The 18592-nt window shown below is 33.8% G+C and overlaps 1 protein-coding gene across 1 annotated transcript in view; it reads left to right on the top strand.

The window, feature by feature from the left end:
* The first annotated feature begins 15440 nt into the window (after positions 1-15440).
* LOC138946150 (FMRFamide receptor-like) overlaps positions 15441-18592 on the top strand; it is an 8179-nt gene continuing 5027 nt past the window's right edge. Inside the window, exons 1-2 of the mRNA XM_070317660.1 lie at positions 15441-15678; positions 17168-17351. Of these exons, the coding sequence (XP_070173761.1) occupies positions 15441-15678; positions 17168-17351 (422 nt within the window). The remainder of the gene's footprint in view (positions 15679-17167; positions 17352-18592) is intronic.

Genomic DNA, 18592 nt, shown 5'->3' with positions numbered 1-18592 from the left:
TTTGTTGTGTCAATAGTAAATGTAACGTTTTGTTGTGTCAACAGTAAATGTAACGTTTTGTTGTGTCTACAGTAAATGTAACGTTTTGTTGTGTCTGTAGTAAATGTAACGTTTTGTTGTGTCTGTAGTAAATGTAACGTTTGGTTTTGTCTATAGTAAATGTAACGTTTTGTTGTGTCAATAGTAAATGTAACGTTTGGTTTTGTCTATAGTAAATGTAACGTTTGGTTTTGTCTATAGTAAATGTAACGTTTTGTTGTGTCTGTAGTAAATGTAACGTTTGGTTTTGTCTATAGTAAATGTAACGTTTGGTTTTGTCTATAGTAAATGTAACGTTTGGTTTTGTCTATAGTAAATGTAACGTTTTGTTGTGTCTATAGTACATGTAACGTTTTGTTTTGTCTATAGTAAATGTAATTACGTAACGTTTTGTTTTGTCTACAGTACATGTAACGTTTGGTTTTGTCTATAGTAAATGTAACGTTTGGTTGTGTCAATAGTAAATGTAACGTTTTGTTGTGTCAATAGTAAATGTAACGTTTTGTTGTGTCAATAGTAAATGTAACGTTTTGTTGTGTCTACAGTAAATGTAACGTTTTGTTGTGTCAATAGTAAATGTAACGTTTTGTTGTGTCAATAGTAAATGTAACGTTTTGTTGTGTAAATAGTAAATGTAACGTTTTGTTTTGTCTACAGTACATGTAACGTTTTGTTGTGTCAATAGTAAATGTAACGTTTTGTTGTGTCAATAGTAAATGTAACGTTTTGTTGTGTCAATAGTAAATGTAACGTTTTGTTGTGTCTATAGTAAATGTAACGTTTTGTTGTGTCTGTAGTAAATGTAACGTTTGGTTTTGTCTATAGTAAATGTAACGTTTTGTTGTGTCAATAGTAAATGTAACGTTTGGTTTTGTCTATAGTAAATGTAACGTTTTATTTTGTCTACAGTAAATGTAACGTTTTGTTGTGTCTATAGTAAATGTAACGTTTGGTTTTGTCTATAGTAAATGTAACGTTTTGTTGTGTCAATAGTAAATGTAACGTTTTGTTGTGTCAATAGTAAATGTAACGTTTTGTTGTGTCTGTAGTAAATGTAACGTTTGGTTTTGTCTATAGTAAATGTAACGTTTTGTTGTGTCTATAGTAAATGTAACGTTTTGTTGTGTCAATAGTAAATGTAACGTTTTGTTGTGTCAATAGTAAATGTAACGTTTGGTTTTGTCTATAGTAAATGTAACGTTTTGTTGTGTCTGTAGTAAATGTAACGTTTGGTTTTGTCTATAGTAAATGTAACGTTTGGTTTTGTCTATAGTAAATGTAACGTTTTGTTGTGTCTGTAGTAAATGTAACGTTTGGTTTTGTCTATAGTAAATGTAACGTTTGGTTTTGTCTATAGTAAATGTAACGTTTTGTTGTGTCTGTAGTAAATGTAACGTTTTGTTGTGTCAATAGTAAATGTAACGTTTTGTTGTGTCTACAGTAAATGTAACGTTTTGTTGTGTCAGTAGTAAATGTAACGTTTTGTTTTGTCTACAGTAAATGTAACGTTTTGTTGTGTCAATAGTAAATGTAACGTTTTGTTGTGTCTACAGTAAATGTAACGTTTGGTTTTGTCTACAGTAAATGTAACGTTTTGTTGTGTCTACAGTAAATGTAACGTTTTGTTGTGTCAATAGTAAATGTAACGTTTTGTTTTGTCTACAGTAAATGTAACGTTTTGTTTTGTCTGTAGTAAATGTAACGTTTTGTTTTGTCTACAGTAAATGTAACGTTTTGTTTTGTCTACAGTAAATGTAACGTTTTGTTTTGTCTGTAGTAAATGTAACGTTTTGTTGTGTCTGTAGTAAATGTAACGTTTTGTTTTGTCTACAGTAAATGTAACGTTTTGTTTTGTCTATAGTAAATGTAACGTTTGGTTTTGTCTATAGTAAATGTAACGTTTTGTTGTGTCTGTAGTAAATGTAACGTTTTGTTGTGTCAATAGTAAATGTAACGTTTTGTTGTGTCAATAGTAAATGTAACGTTTTGTTGTGTCAATAGTAAATGTAACGTTTTGTTGTGTCAATAGTAAATGTAACGTTTTGTTGTGTCAATAGTAAATGAAACGTTTTGTTGTGTCAATGGTAAATGTAGGCGTTTTGTTGTGTCTATAGTAAATGTAACGTTTTGTTTTGTCAATAGTAAATGAAACGTTTTGTTGTGTCAATGGTAAATGTAGGCGTTTTGTTGTGTCTATAGTAAATGTAACGTTTTGTTGTGTCTATAGTAAATGTAACGTTTTGTTTTGTCAATAGTAAATGTAACGTTTTGTTGTGTCAATAGTAAATGTAGGCGTTTTGTTGTGTCAATAGTAAATGTAGGCGTTTTGTTGTGTCAATAGTAAATGTAGGCGTTTTGTTGTGTCAATAGTAAATGTAACGTTTGGTTGTGTCAATAGTAAATGTAACGTTTTGTTGTGTCAATAGTAAATGTAACGTTTTGTTGTGTCTGTAGTAAATGTAACGTTTTGTTGTGTCTGTAGTAAATGTAACGTTTTGTTGTGTCTACAGTAAATGTAACGTTTTGTTGTGTCTACAGTAAATGTAACGTTTTGTTGTGTCTATAGTAAATGTAACGTTTTGTTGTGTCAATAGTAAATGTAACGTTTTGTTGTGTCAATGGTAAATGTAGGCGTTTTGTTGTGTCTATAGTAAATGTAACGTTTTGTTGTGTCTGTAGTAAATGTAACGTTTTGTTGTGTCAATAGTAAATGTAACGTTTTGTTGTGTCAATAGTAAATGTAGGCGTTTTGTTGTGTCAATAGTAAATGTAGGCGTTTTGTTGTGTCAATAGTAAATGTAGGCGTTTTGTTGTGTCAATAGTAAATGTAACGTTTTGTTGTGTCAATAGTAAATGTAACGTTTTGTTGTGTCTATAGTAAATGTAACGTTTTGTTGTGTCTATAGTAAATGTAACGTTTTGTTGTGTCAATAGTAAATGTAACGTTTTGTTGTGTCAATAGTAAATGTAACGTTTTGTTGTGTCAATAGTAAATGTAACGTTTTGTTGTGTCAATAGTAAATGTAACGTTTTGTTTTGTCAATAGTAAATGTAACGTTTTGTTGTGTCTGTAGTAAATGTAACGTTTTGTTGTGTCTATAGTAAATGTAACGTTTGGTTTTGTCTATAGTAAATGTAATTACGTAACGTTTGGTTTTGTCTATAGTAAATGTAACGTTTGGTTTTGTCTATAGTAAATGTAACGTTTGGTTGTGTCAATAGTAAATGTAACGTTTTGTTGTGTCAATAGTAAATGTAACGTTTTGTTGTGTCAATAGTAAATGTAACGTTTTGTTGTGTCAATAGTAAATGTAACGTTTTGTTGTGTCTGTAGTAAATGTAACGTTTTGTTGTGTCAATAGTAAATGTAACGTTTTGTTGTGTCAATAGTAAATGTAACGTTTTGTTGTGTCAATAGTAAATGTAACGTTTTGTTGTGTCAATAGTAAATGTAACGTTTTGTTGTGTCTACAGTAAATGTAACGTTTTGTTGTGTCTGTAGTAAATGTAACGTTTTGTTTTGTCTACAGTAAATGTAACGTTTTGTTGTGTCAATAGTAAATGTAACGTTTGGTTTTGTCAATAGTAAATGTAACGTTTGGTTTTGTCTATAGTAAATGTAACGTTTTGTTGTGTCTGTAGTAAATGTAACGTTTGGTTTTGTCTATAGTAAATGTAACGTTTGGTTTTGTCTATAGTAAATGTAACGTTTTGTTGTGTCTATAGTAAATGTAACGTTTTGTTGTGTCTGTAGTAAATGTAACGTTTGGTTTTGTCTATAGTAAATGTAACGTTTTGTTGTGTCAATAGTAAATGTAACGTTTTGTTGTGTCAATAGTAAATGTAACGTTTTGTTTTGTCAATAGTAAATGTAACGTTTTGTTTTGTCTACAGTAAATGTAACGTTTTGTTGTGTCTGTAGTAAATGTAACGTTTGGTTTTGTCTATAGTAAATGTAACGTTTGGTTTTGTCTATAGTAAATGTAACGTTTTGTTGTGTCAATAGTAAATGTAACGTTTTGTTGTGTCAATAGTAAATGTAACGTTTTGTTTTGTCTACAGTAAATGTAACGTTTTGTTGTGTCTACAGTAAATGTAACGTTTTGTTGTGTCTGTAGTAAATGTAACGTTTTGTTTTGTCTACAGTAAATGTAACGTTTTGTTTTGTCTACAGTAAATGTAACGTTTTGTTGTGTCAATAGTAAATGTAACGTTTTGTTTTGTCAATAGTAAATGTAACGTTTTGTTGTGTCTATAGTAAATGTAACGTTTGGTTTTGTCAATAGTAAATGTAACGTTTTGTTGTGTCTGTAGTAAATGTAACGTTTTGTTGTGTCAATAGTAAATGTAACGTTTTGTTTTGTCTGTTGTAAATGTAACGTTTGGTTTTGTCAATAGTAAATGTAACGTTTTGTTGTGTCTGTAGTAAATGTAACGTTTTGTTGTGTCAATAGTAAATGTAACGTTTTGTTGTGTCAATAGTAAATGTAACGTTTTGTTGTGTCAATAGTAAATGTAACGTTTTGTTGTGTCAATGGTAAATGTAGGCGTTTTGTTGTGTCTATAGTAAATGTAACGTTTTGTTTTGTCAATAGTAAATGAAACGTTTTGTTGTGTCAATGGTAAATGTAGGCGTTTTGTTGTGTCTATAGTAAATGTAACGTTTTGTTGTGTCTATAGTAAATGTAACGTTTTGTTTTGTCAATAGTAAATGAAACGTTTTGTTGTGTCAATAGTAAATGTAGGCGTTTTGTTGTGTCAATAGTAAATGTAACGTTTTGTTGTGTAAATAGTAAATGTAACGTTTTGTTGTGTCAATAGTAAATGTAACGTTTTGTTGTGTCTATAGTAAATGTAACGTTTTGTTGTGTCTATAGTAAATGTAACGTTTTGTTGTGTCTACAGTAAATGTAACGTTTTGTTGTGTCTACAGTAAATGTAACGTTTTGTTGTGTCTATAGTAAATGTAACGTTTTGTTGTGTCTACAGTAAATGTAACGTTTTGTTGTGTAAATAGTAAATGTAACGTTTTGTTGTGTAAATAGTAAATGTAACGTTTTGTTGTGTCAATAGTAAATGTAACGTTTTGTTTTGTCAATAGTAAATGTAACGTGTTGTTGTGTCAATAGTAAATATAACGTTTTGTTTTGTCAATAGTAAATTTAACGTTTTGTTGTGTCAATAGTAAATGTAACGTTTTGTTGTGTCTATAGTAAATGTAACGTTTTGTTGTGTCAATAGTAAATGTAACGTTTTGTTGTGTCTACAGTAAATGTAACGTTTTGTTGTGTCTACAGTAAATGTAACGTTTTGTTGTGTCTACAGTAAATGTAACGTTTTGTTGTGTCAATAGTAAATGTAACGTTTTGTTGTGTCAATAGTAAATGTAACGTTTTGTTGTGTCTGTAGTAAATGTAACGTTTTGTTGTGTCAATAGTAAATGTAACGTTTTGTTGTGTCAATAGTAAATGTAACGTTTTGTTGTGTCTATAGTAAATATAGCGTTTTGTTGTGTCTGTAGTAAATGTAACGTTTTGTTGTGTCAATAGTAAATGTAACGTTTTGTTGTGTCAATAGTAAATGTAACGTTTTGTTGTGTCTGTAGTAAATGTAACGTTTTGTTGTGTCAATAGTAAATGTAACGTTTGGTTTTGTCTGTAGTAAATGTAACGTTTTGTTGTGTCTGTAGTAAATGTAACGTTTTGTTGTGTCAATAGTAAATGTAACGTTTGGTTTTGTCTATAGTAAATGTAACGTTTTGTTGTGTCTGTAGTAAATGTAACGTTTTGTTGTGTCAATAGTAAATGTAACGTTTGGTTTTGTCTGTAGTAAATGTGACGTTTTGTTGTGTCAACAGTAAATGTAACGTTTTGTTGTGTCAATAGTAAATGTAACGTTTTGTTGTGTCTACAGTAAATGTAACGTTTTGTTGTGTCAATAGTAAATGTAACGTTTTGTTGTGTCAATAGTAAATGTAACGTTTTGTTGTGTCTGTAGTAATTGTAACGTTTTGTTGTGTCTACAGTAAATGTAACGTTTTGTTGTGTCTGTAGTAAATGTAACGTTTTGTTGTGTCAATAGTAAATGTAACGTTTTGTTTTGTCAATAGTAAATGTAACGTTTTGTTGTGTCTATAGTAAATGTAACGTTTGGTTGTGTCTGTAGTAATTGTAACGTTTGGTTTTGTCTACAGTAAATGTAACGTTTTGTTGTGTCTACAGTAAATGTAACGTTTTGTTGTGTCTACAGTAAATGTAACGTTTTGTTGTGTCTATAGTAAATGTAACGTTTTGTTGTGTCAATAGTAAATGTAACGTTTTGTTTTGTCAATAGTAAATGTAACGTTTTGTTGTGTCAATAGTAAATGTAACGTTTTGTTGTGTCAATAGTAAATGTAACGTTTTGTTGTGTCTATAGTAAATGTAACGTTTGGTTGTGTCTGTAGTAAATGTAACGTTTTGTTTTGTCTACAGTAAATGTAACGTTTTGTTGTGTCTACAGTAAATGTAACGTTTTGTTGTGTCAATAGTAAATGTAACGTTTTGTTGTGTCAATAGTAAATGTAACGTTTTGTTGTGTCTACAGTAAATGTAACGTTTTGTTGTGTCAATAGTAAATGTAACGTTTTGTTGTGTCTATAGTAAATGTAACGTTTTGTTGTGTCAATAGTAAATGTAACGTTTTGTTGTGTCTGTAGTAAATGTAACGTTTTGTTGTGTCTATAGTAAATGTAACGTTTTGTTGTGTCTACAGTAAATGTAACGTTTTGTTGTGTCAATAGTAAATGTAACGTTTTGTTGTGTCAATAGTAAATGTAACGTTTTGTTGTGTCTGTAGTAAATGTAACGTTTTGTTGTGTCTACAGTAAATGTAACGTTTTGTTGTGTCAATAGTAAATGTAACGTTTTGTTGTGTAAATAGTAAATGTAACGTTTTGTTGTGTCAATAGTAAATGTAACGTTTTGTTGTGTCTGTAGTAAATGTAACGTTTTGTTGTGTCAATAGTAAATGTAACGTTTTGTTGTGTCAATAGTAAATGTAACGTTTTGTTGTGTCTATAGTAAATATAGCGTTTTGTTGTGTCTGTAGTAAATGTAACGTTTTGTTGTGTCAATAGTAAATGTAACGTTTTGTTGTGTCAATAGTAAATGTAACGTTTTGTTGTGTCTGTAGTAAATGTAACGTTTTGTTGTGTCAATAGTAAATGTAACGTTTGGTTTTGTCTGTAGTAAATGTAACGTTTTGTTGTGTCTGTAGTAATTGTAACGTTTTGTTTTGTCAATAGTAAATGTAACGTTTGGTTTTGTCTGTAGTAAATGTAACGTTTTGTTTTGTCTGTAGTAAATGTAACGTTTTGTTGTGTCAATAGTAAATGTAACGTTTGGTTTTGTCTGTAGTAAATGTGACGTTTTGTTGTGTCTACAGTAAATGTAACGTTTTGTTGTGTCAATAGTAAATGTAACGTTTTGTTGTGTCTACAGTAAATGTAACGTTTTGTTGTGTCAATAGTAAATGTAACGTTTTGTTGTGTCAATAGTAAATGTAACGTTTTGTTGTGTCTGTAGTAATTGTAACGTTTTGTTGTGTCTACAGTAAATGTAACGTTTTGTTGTGTCTGTAGTAAATGTAACGTTTTGTTGTGTCAATAGTAAATGTAACGTTTTGTTTTGTCAATAGTAAATGTAACGTTTTGTTGTGTCTACAGTAAATGTAACGTTTTGTTGTGTCTACAGTAAATGTAACGTTTGGTTTTGTCTATAGTAAATGTAACGTTTTGTTGTGTCTACAGTAAATGTAACGTTTTGTTGTGTCTACAGTAAATGTAACGTTTTGTTGTGTCTGTAGTAAATGTAACGTTTTGTTGTGTCAATAGTAAATGTAACGTTTTGTTGTGTCAATAGTAAATGTAACGTTTTGTTGTGTCAATAGTAAATGTAACGTTTTGTTGTGTCAATAGTAAATGTAACGTTTTGTTGTGTCTATAGTAAATGTAACGTTTGGTTGTGTCTGTAGTAATTGTAACGTTTTGTTTTGTCTACAGTAAATGTAACGTTTTGTTTTGTCTACAGTAAATGTAACGTTTTGTTGTGTCAATAGTAAATGTAACGTTTTGTTGTGTCAATAGTAAATGTAACGTTTTGTTGTGTCTACAGTAAATGTAACGTTTTGTTGTGTCAATAGTAAATGTAACGTTTTGTTGTGTCTATAGTAAATGTAACGTTTTGTTGTGTCAATAGTAAATGTAACGTTTTGTTGTGTCTGTAGTAAATGTAACGTTTTGTTGTGTCTATAGTAAATGTAACGTTTTGTTGTGTCTACAGTAAATGTAACGTTTTGTTGTGTCAATAGTAAATGTAACGTTTTGTTGTGTCAATAGTAAATGTAACGTTTTGTTGTGTCAATAGTAAATGTAACGTTTTGTTGTGTCAATAGTAAATGTAACGTTTTGTTGTGTCAATAGTAAATGTAACGTTTTGTTGTGTCAATAGTAAATGTAACGTTTTGTTGTGTCAATAGTAAATGTAACGTTTTGTTGTGTCAATAGTAAATGTAACGTTTTGTTGTGTCTATAGTAAATGTAACGTTTTGTTGTGTCAATAGTAAATGTAACGTTTTGTTGTGTCTATAGTAAATGTAACGTTTTGTTGTGTCTGTAGTAAATGTAACGTTTTGTTGTGTCAATAGTAAATGTAACGTTTTGTTGTGTCAATAGTAAATGTAACGTTTTGTTGTGTCTGTAGTAAATGTAACGTTTTGTTGTGTCAATAGTAAATGTAACGTTTGGTTTTGTCTGTAGTAAATGTAACGTTTTGTTTTGTCTATAGTAAATGTAACGTTTTGTTGTGTCTGTAGTAAATGTAACGTTTTGTTGTGTCAATAGTAAATGTAACGTTTGGTTTTGTCTATAGTAAATGTAACGTTTTGTTGTGTCTGTAGTAAATGTAACGTTTTGTTGTGTCAATAGTAAATGTAACGTTTGGTTTTGTCTGTAGTAAATGTAACGTTTTGTTGTGTCAATAGTAAATGTAACGTTTTGTTGTGTCAATAGTAAATGTAACGTTTGGTTTTGTCTATAGTAAATGTAACGTTTTGTTGTGTCTGTAGTAAATGTAACGTTTGGTTTTGTCTATAGTAAATGTAACGTTTTGTTGTGTCTATAGTAAATGTAACGTTTTGTTGTGTCTGTAGTAAATGTAACGTTTTGTTTTGTCTATAGTAAATGTAACGTTTTGTTGTGTCTACAGTAAATGTAACGTTTTGTTGTGTCTACAGTAAATGTAACGTTTTGTTGTGTCTACAGTAAATGTAACGTTTTGTTGTGTCTACAGTAAATGTAACGTTTTGTTGTGTCTATAGTAAATGTAACGTTTTGTTGTGTCTGTAGTAAATGTAACGTTTTGTTGTGTCTGTAGTAAATGTAACGTTTTGTTGTGTCACTAATAAACGTTCCAATGACCTACCAGTCTTGTTGTTTTGATTGTGAGTGTTGGAACGTTGGAACGTTGGAACGTTGGCAGTCTATCTGTTTTGGGATTTTTGGAAACAGAAGACACTTTATTTTTTGATGTTGAAATTAGATTGTGTGTTTCATTGGTTTGTTGTTTGTTCTTCTTGGTTTACTTATTTATTTTTACATTTAGAATTGGAGTCGAGACGAGGGTTGTGGTGTCTCTGTGTAGGCTATACGTGTGCGTACGTGTAGAGCGATTTCAAGAACATTCCTGAACAGATCTTCTTTAAACTGGATATACATATTCTTCCAGATGATATCCTCAGATCGTTTGTTACTTTCGTCGATAAATGTCTTTGACAACGTCAAATCCGTCTTTTTGTGAAAGTTGAGGCGGAACTATCACGCCCTCATTTTTCAATCAAGTTGATTGAAATTGTGGCCAAGCAATCTTCGTCGAAGTCCAGACTATGGGATTGCATTTCAGATTGGAAACTTAAAAATTAGTGAATGAGTTTGGTCATTAAAAATCTCAAAATTCTAATTGAAATCAACATTTTAGTAATCGATCCGAAAATGATTTCATGTTATTTGTTTTTATTATCTTCTGAATAAAAAATGTTTACATAATTATCCCATTTTTTCTCTGAAAATTTACTCAAATTAAAGAAAATAGGTCTCGGTCATCGGGTTCAGTCTAGCGAAGCCTTCTTGCATGTATATAGTTTCGGTTTTTAGTTTTGTCCATAGTTTTGATCTTTTAGTTTCAGGCCGACAGAGTTACAATCAACATTCTTACTGTTTCTTCTTCGTTACAATCAACATTCTTACTGTTTCTTCTTCGTTACAATCAACATTCTTACTGTTTCTTCTTCGTTACAATCAACATTCTTACTGTTTCTTCTTCGTTGCAATCAACATTCTTACTGTTTCTTCTTCGTTACAATCAACATTCTTACTGTTTCTTCTTCGTTACAATCAACATTCTTACTGTTTCTTCTTCGTTACAATCAACATTCTTACTGTTTCTTCTTCGTTACAATCAACATTCTTACTGTTTCTTCTTCGTTACAATCAACATTCTTACTGTTTCTTCTTCGTTACAATCAACATTCTTACTGTTTCTTCTTCGTTACAATCAACATTCTTACTGCTTCTTCTTTGTTAAAATCAGCATTCTTACTGCTTCTTCTTCGTTAAAATCAACATTCTTACTGTTTCTTCTTCGTTAAAATCAACATTCTTACTGCTTCTTCTTCGTTAAAATCAACATTCTTACTGCTTCTTCTTCGTTAAAATCAACATTCTTACTGCTTCTTCTTCGTTAAAATCAACATTCTTACTGCTTCTTCTTCGTTAAAATCAGCATTCTTACTGCTTCTTCTTCGTTAAAATCAACATTCTTACTGCTTCTTCTTCGTTAAAATCAACATTCTTACTGCTTCTTCTTCGTTAAAATCAACATTCTTACTGCTTCTTCTTAGTTAAAATCAAAACATTCCAATATCTTACCATTCTTTTTTTCTGTTCTTTTTTTCTTCTTTTTGTTGTTGTGGGAATCAGCTTTTTTTCTGAGATATGATGACTCGCAGAGGGAAATATCCAACTTTACTCTCTTAAATAAAAAACACATTTGAAATGCCTTACCATTCTTGTGTTTTGATTATTGCTACTTGCCAGACTAAGATTGTTATGGGGGCCAGACTTGCCAGACTAAGATTGTTATGGGGGCCAGACTTGCGCAGACCAAGATTGTTTTCTCACTTTGCCAATATTGTCCGTTGAGAAATAATTCATCAAACAAAATCCCACCATGTGCAGATAGCACCCTCACTGTTAAGTGTTGGTATATGTCCAAGTTGACGATAGGTCTTATAATAATAATAATAATAATAATAATAATAATAATAATAATAATAATAATAATAAGAACATTTATATAGCGCTAAATCAAAAACTTTCGTTAAAAAGGCTTGCTCTAAGCGCTTGACATCTAAACTAAAACGTCATTCACACTCTTTACAATGATGTACAAGAACTTCATGTCACACTCTTTCATTCAGTATAGCACCATTCACACAGTTGTTATTCTGTACAAGACAATGAGTTAGTCTAACATTTAGAATGTTCATAAGATGAAAACAAGAGAAAACCAGACTGATTAAAACAACTGCTTAGTGCTAACAAAGCATGAATCTTAATGATAACGTAATACATGTTTAACTGTTAAGACCATAAAAAACCAAACAAACCTATATGCTAAAATAACTTCGAACTTTTAAGAACTTCTTATAAGATACACAGCACAGCTAGATAAACACCAGAATGATAAAACAAAAGGCAACTCGTTAAAACTATTAAATGCATCAATGTCTAAAACACGAAAGACTCAAATATAAAATACACAATTCTCTAAAATTGTTTATTAAAACTGAAACCGACCTGCTCAAAGTAAACCATACCCACCCCCTCCCTACCCACCCCCAACCCTCCTCCTACACTAATACTAATTATTTCTACTCTTAACTTCCCAACTACACGTTATCCATAAACTATGCACAGGAACATGTGTGTCAGCATTATGTGGCACCGACATGACTTGTGCATATCTACCAAATACTCCCCCGAACGCGCAGTACGGCTGCCTAAATGGCGGGGTAAAAATGCATGGTCATACACGTGAAATCCAACTCGTGCAAAACACACACACACACACACACACACACACACACACACACACACACACACACACACGCTCACACACACGCTCACACACACACAAAAACACACACACACACACACACACGCACACACACACGCACACACACACACAAAAACACACACACACACGCACACACACACACACACACACACACACACACACACGCACACACACACGCACACACACACGCACACACACACACAAAAACACACACACACACGCACAGACAGACACACACACACACACATACCTAAAGTGTGGATGGTTACCTAAGAGGCGGCACTGGGTGTAGTGCCTTTCTAGTGCACTTGCACTACAACAGCACTGGGTGCAGTACTCGCTCCGGCATCGAAGAATTTTGCACTATAAAATGCACAAAATTTGACCTATTTCGTCGCCTATAGAGGACGGAAAGAATGTCATTTTGAACATTGTTATGACATTCTTTCCGTCAAAAAAGTCAATTTAACGGTGTTAAATGAAGCGACCATCCACACAATTAAGTTGCCATCCAGAGTTTAGGTTGCCATCCACGTGTGGATGGTTGCCTTATGGTGATTTAGGCAACCAAACCTGTGGAAACGGGGGTACACACACACACACACACACACACACACACACACATACACACACACACACACATGAGTGTACATACGTGGGAGTTTCAGCCCATGCTCGGAGAAGAAAAAGGGAGAATACCAAGTACTAGCCCGGCAAGATCTGAGATGATACACTGAATTGTTTACACGGGAAGGAATGGGTCTTAAAAAGTCAGAGAGAGTGAGAGAGATTACGTGCTTGTAGTCTAACTATTAATTAACTTTGTTAACGATTTTAATGATGATAGACTTTTTTTCAGCACACGCCAACTATTCTTCATCGTCATCCGAGAAAAGAAATGAATTCCTTTCGGATCATGTAGCTTTCGTATTCAGGGGATGTAGACCACCAAAAAACCATAAGTTATTTGTCAGAATCTCAGATTATTTTTACGAGAAATATGATTTTGAAAATAATAAGACTAATAAGAGCCTCTGTGGGTGTGAACAAAAATGAGAAAACAAGTTTGACAATACCCAATATTGACGGACTGTGTGATGATATCGAAACAGACCAATAGCAGAAGATATCATCACACAGTCAGTCAATGTTAGATATATTGCTAATTCTCTGGACATTTTGTATTTACTGTAAAATAATTACAAAAGTATTTGTCTCAGTTTTGGCTGTTCCATATCCCTCCCTCTGATTATTATTTCTTTTTGTTCACTCTTTTCTTGTACTTTTCAGTATTCAAAAATGTCTTTTCTTTCAAAAAGTCTTTAGTCACTTGCTAAACTAAATTCTGGGACCATTACATTTTCATATATATTTGTTTGTTTTTAAATTTAGGTGTTTTTGTTTTTGAAGTGGGGAATCGTCGATATCACTTTTACAATGAGCTCAGTTTTGCCCAATTGACCAATGGAAATCCACGTAACATATGAAATAGCAATATTGGTTTATATTGGACTGTGACAATGACAAAACAGGTTTGACAATGGTTTATATTGGACTGTGACAATGAGAAAACAGGTTTGACAATGGTTTATATTGGACTGTGACAATGAGAAAACAAGTTTGACAATAGTTTGTATTGGACTGTGACAATGTGAAAACAATTTTGACAATATAAGATGTTTGATGGGTTGGTGACAGACCAGCTTTTTTGTCGTCCGAGGGGGAGCATATCGTCTTTTGTTTCATATTTATTGACCAAGGCCTGAAACAAAAGTCGATATGCCCCCCGAGGACCGACAAAAAAAGCTGGTCTGACAACAAACCACCAAACATCGTTTTTGTCATCATTTTGGTAGTGAGAAAATAAGATCACAATCAACACAGGGAGCCATGCTTTGAAACACGGGTTCCGTGCTGATAACCACACGTGTTCCGTGCGGATAACCACTGGCAGTCAAAGCTGGCGTGTGCATGAAAGCAACTTTCTGTATTTTTGAGTTCATAAAATGTTGGGATGAATATGTCAGGTTTGAGGATGCACAGTTCTGTTTGTTCATCTCGGTATTCCACTCCTTCGGCTTTCAGTTGTGAGTATTAAGCTTAGTAATCTAATGTGGAAGCTACGTTGGGTCAAAGGTCACAGAAGATTTGCGTCGTGCAGCGAAGGAAAGAATCGCGATCTTGTTTCCGACTCAGTACCTCTTTGTTTTTCATTAGACCTGTCAATCTGCTTGCTCGGCTTTGTGAGATGTTTGCATATCTTGTTGCTATTTTCTTTGCTTTTATCATTATTTCTTACTTGTGCTTCGTTTATCGATACAACGTCTTGTGCACGGGTCAAAATGTGTGTGTCAGGGGTCAATTGGTTTGACTTGAACTTGACGTTCGTGTTTCTCACACAAAGATACACGCACTCCATGACTTTGTAAGAAGACATAACATATCAGTAGGTTTCATTTGTTTGTGATGAATTTATTGAAGTAGTGTTTTTTTGTTTGTTTACGTTTGCCAGTTTGCCAGTTGGTTTTTGGAACTTTGCAAAGCAGTGTCGTGTCGTCTGTTTAGGTCTGGGGAAACGCCAATGAAAAGAGCCGAAGAATCCTCGAGCGTTTCTATTGGGTTTGCTTTTGATTATCCATGTAATAGGGCTTCCTGCAACTATGGTAACCGGGGATTTATTCCCCGGGGAACATGAGATTTATTTCCCAGGTGCTTGTGAATGAAAACTCGTGAAAATGATGACAATGGTTTATACTGGACTGTGACAGTTGGCCATATCATTGATCTAAATTTCGAATACTATTTTGATGGTCGTTCGAAGCCAGCACTTACTTCACCAGAACAAAATTATTTTCACTCATATACACACTGTTTCAAGAAGTCAATCCGCTCATTCTGCGCGTGCGTGGGTGCGTGCGTGCGTGCGTGCATGCTTGCATACGTGAGTGAGTGAGTGCGTACGTACGTGCGTGCATGCATTCGTGAGTGCATGCATGCGTTAGTTGGTGGCAGGGTGTCTAAGCTCGCCTCATGTAAACAGCAGATACTAAATACTTGCTCTCATTCTTCATCGGCAGCCTGACCAGAACTCCATCATTTTACCAAGAAGCCTCTGTTGTTGGTCATTTTCAGCTGACTCGAAGGCTGACACCGGAAGACAAAACAACTATAATCACAGCACTTAGCAAAAGGAACGTCAAACTGACTCCAACTTACTCTAACACCAACATGGACAACTCCACCACCAATGAAATACCAGAAACTCTGATGCCTCTCTCTACTGACAATCCACTGGAGGAAGTTTTAGCCAATCAGAACAGTCTGTTCTTCACCCCTGACCCCGTCTCCGAGGCAACGCTTAACCTCGTGACCGACATCCTTGTGTGTCACGTGGTTCCCATGACAAGCGCCTTTGGAATTGTGGGAAATGTTCTCAGCATCGTTGTCCTTCTCTCGCAAAAGAAAGGTATGTATTCATTGTATGTCCTTTCATACTTCGCGCTACCAAGGTGTAATCGGCCACCTGCTCTTTTGACAGAATGACCCAGGTCTTTTATGTACAACAGTGACACGGGGATGGGACATGGATACCGTCTCTGAGTATTCACATCAAGTTGACTGTCTCAGCCTGGATTGAAACCCATTACTCAAGGATGACAAGACCAGTACGTCACGTGCTCTACCAACTAAACTACCAGAGCCCCGGTGATATTTCTGAATGAGTTACGTCACTTCTCATTGTCAGTCAATCAACTTCACACCCTAAAACATAAGACACGATACAACTGTCCAGCGCCCACTGTCACGTCCTCAAGAACATGTGGGTATCGTCAAAAAATCATCCGAAAACAATTTGAAGTTGCGCTTATAAATATATCACTAAACATTCATATTTGTCGGAGTATAAATATATCACTAAACATTCATATTTGTCGGAGTCTAAATATATCACTAAACATTCACATTTGTCGGAGTATAAATATATCACTAAACATTCATATTTGTCGGAGTATAAATATATCACTAAACAGTCATATTTGTCGGAGTATAAATATATCACTAAACAGTCATATTTGTCGGAGTATAAAAATTAATACATCACTAAACATTCATATTTGTCGGAGAATAAATATATCACAAAACATTCATATTTGTCGGAGTATAAATATATCACTAAACATTCATATTTGTCGGAGTATAAATATATCACTAAACATTCCTATTTGTCGGAGTACGGCCACGTTTGCCTTTCCCTATGCCAAAGGAGCTGATGGTACGTTTTGCAGATCGGTGCAACGATGTCTTAGTATATTGTTTTACTGATTTACTATGTGATTGTGTGGACTCTGTTCTGCATTGCTGTTAACATCGTGCGGTTGATTCGGAAACATGTTCATGTAAATTGAGAAACTGATCTTATTTAACCCTACACAAACGTCACGTTATTGTGTTTAGACAAAATAGAACCACATCATTATAACAAACGCAAACCAGGGATTTACACCACTTACAAAATAAGTCCTGATCGAGATTGTAATTAGTCTCCCAGATACGCCATCCAATCACCCTACCCTTGGTTAGATGTCTCTTGCCACGTCATCATATTCAACAGTCTGTTTCATAAAGTCTGTCCAGTAGAAGTCTCATTTTGTCACACTTTTTTCAACACACTCTGAAAATAGCCAAATATCAGCAAACTATTACTATTAGCGAAGTCGATTTCTGAGGCTCAATCAATGTCATTTGTCTTTAATTTCGCAGGCAGCTGAAACTGGTGGCGGTTACAAAGTAAATTCAACCAAACATTCTGCCACTCCTCTGGAACTGACAAAGAATTTAGAGAACCAAGTTTGTCTCGATGACTTCGTTATATCAGCAGTAGAAAATGTCACGCATGGTCACCGACAGGGTGTGCATGTATCGGTTTGGTATATCATCAAACATGTTGCTTGCAGGTCAGTCCCTGGATTTTCTGCTGATCGTCTTAGCCTTCGTCGACGCCTGCTTTTTGATCTTTCAAAGCCTTGGTTTCGTTGCCTGCAGTATTCGTCAAAATGACGTCATTGCGGCACGGAATTTCCTCGTCATCACCTTACCGCATGTCCTTTGGATCGGAATCACCCTTAGCAGAATCAGCAGGTACGTATAGCCTAAGTGTAAAGAAAAACAAGTCGCGTAAGGCGAAAATACAATATTTAGTCAAGTAGCTGCCATTTTTCCGCAAGACCGTATACTCGTAGCATCGTCAGTCCACCGCTCATGGCAAAGGCAGTGAAATTGACAAGAAGAGCGGGGTAGTAGTTGCGCTAAGAAGGATAGCACGCTTTTCTGTACCTCTCTTTGTTTTAACTTTCTGAGCGTGTTTTTAATCCAAACATATCATATCTATATGTTTTTGGAATCAGGAACCGACAAGAAATAAGATGAAAGTGTTTTTAAATTGATTTGGACAATTTAATTTTGATAATAATTTTTATATATTTAATTTTCAGAGCTTGTTTTTAATCCGAATATAACATATTTATATGTTTTTCGAATCAGCAAATGATGGAGAATAAGATAAACGTAAATTTGGATCGTTTTATAAATTTTTATTTTTGTTTACAATTTTCAGATTTTTAATGACCAAAGTCATTAATTAATTTTTAAGCCACCAAGCTGAAATGCAATACCGAACCCCGGGCTTCGTCGAAGATTACTTGACCAAAATTTCAACCAATTTGGTTGAAAAATGAGGGCGTGACAGTGCCGCCTCAACTTTCACGAAAAGCCGGATATGACGTCATCAAAGACATTTATCAAAAAAATGAAAAAAACGTTCGGGGATTTCATACCCAGAAACTCTCATGTCAAATTTCATAAAGATCGGTCCAGTAGTTTAGTCTGAATCGCTCTACACACACACACACACACACACACACACACACACACAGACACACACACACACACACACACGCACATACACCACGACCCTCGTTTCGATTCCCCCTCGATGTTAAAATATTTAGTCAAAACTTGACTAAATATAAAAATGGAAATAAAACAAAGTATAGCCTCGATCATTACAATTCTTTGTGATAAGATTACTTCTAAATAAATTTGGAATGTTATCTTAGATCTTACGCTTTTAAGAATTGTGTTGGCCAGAACTGTTAAGGCAAAAAAAACGGCTCAGTAGGTTGATTGCAATGTTTTTGTTTTGGTGGTCTTATCTCGTGGAAGCTGTGTCCCCTGGATGTCATAGAAGAGTAGCTTCCCTTGTAGGAGGAGACAATGGGATCGGTCGGGGAGTCGGAAATATTGAATTCTTTTCTTGGCCTAATCAAAATTCGTTGTCAATAATATTACTTCTAAAGCAAATGTGTACGCTGTCTTAGATT

This window comes from Littorina saxatilis, linkage group LG13 (assembly GCF_037325665.1).
Source record: "Littorina saxatilis isolate snail1 linkage group LG13, US_GU_Lsax_2.0, whole genome shotgun sequence".
Taxonomy (NCBI): domain Eukaryota; kingdom Metazoa; phylum Mollusca; class Gastropoda; order Littorinimorpha; family Littorinidae; genus Littorina; species Littorina saxatilis.
Note: the sequence above shows the minus strand (reverse complement) of the source record. Positions and strands in the feature narration are given on the sequence as shown.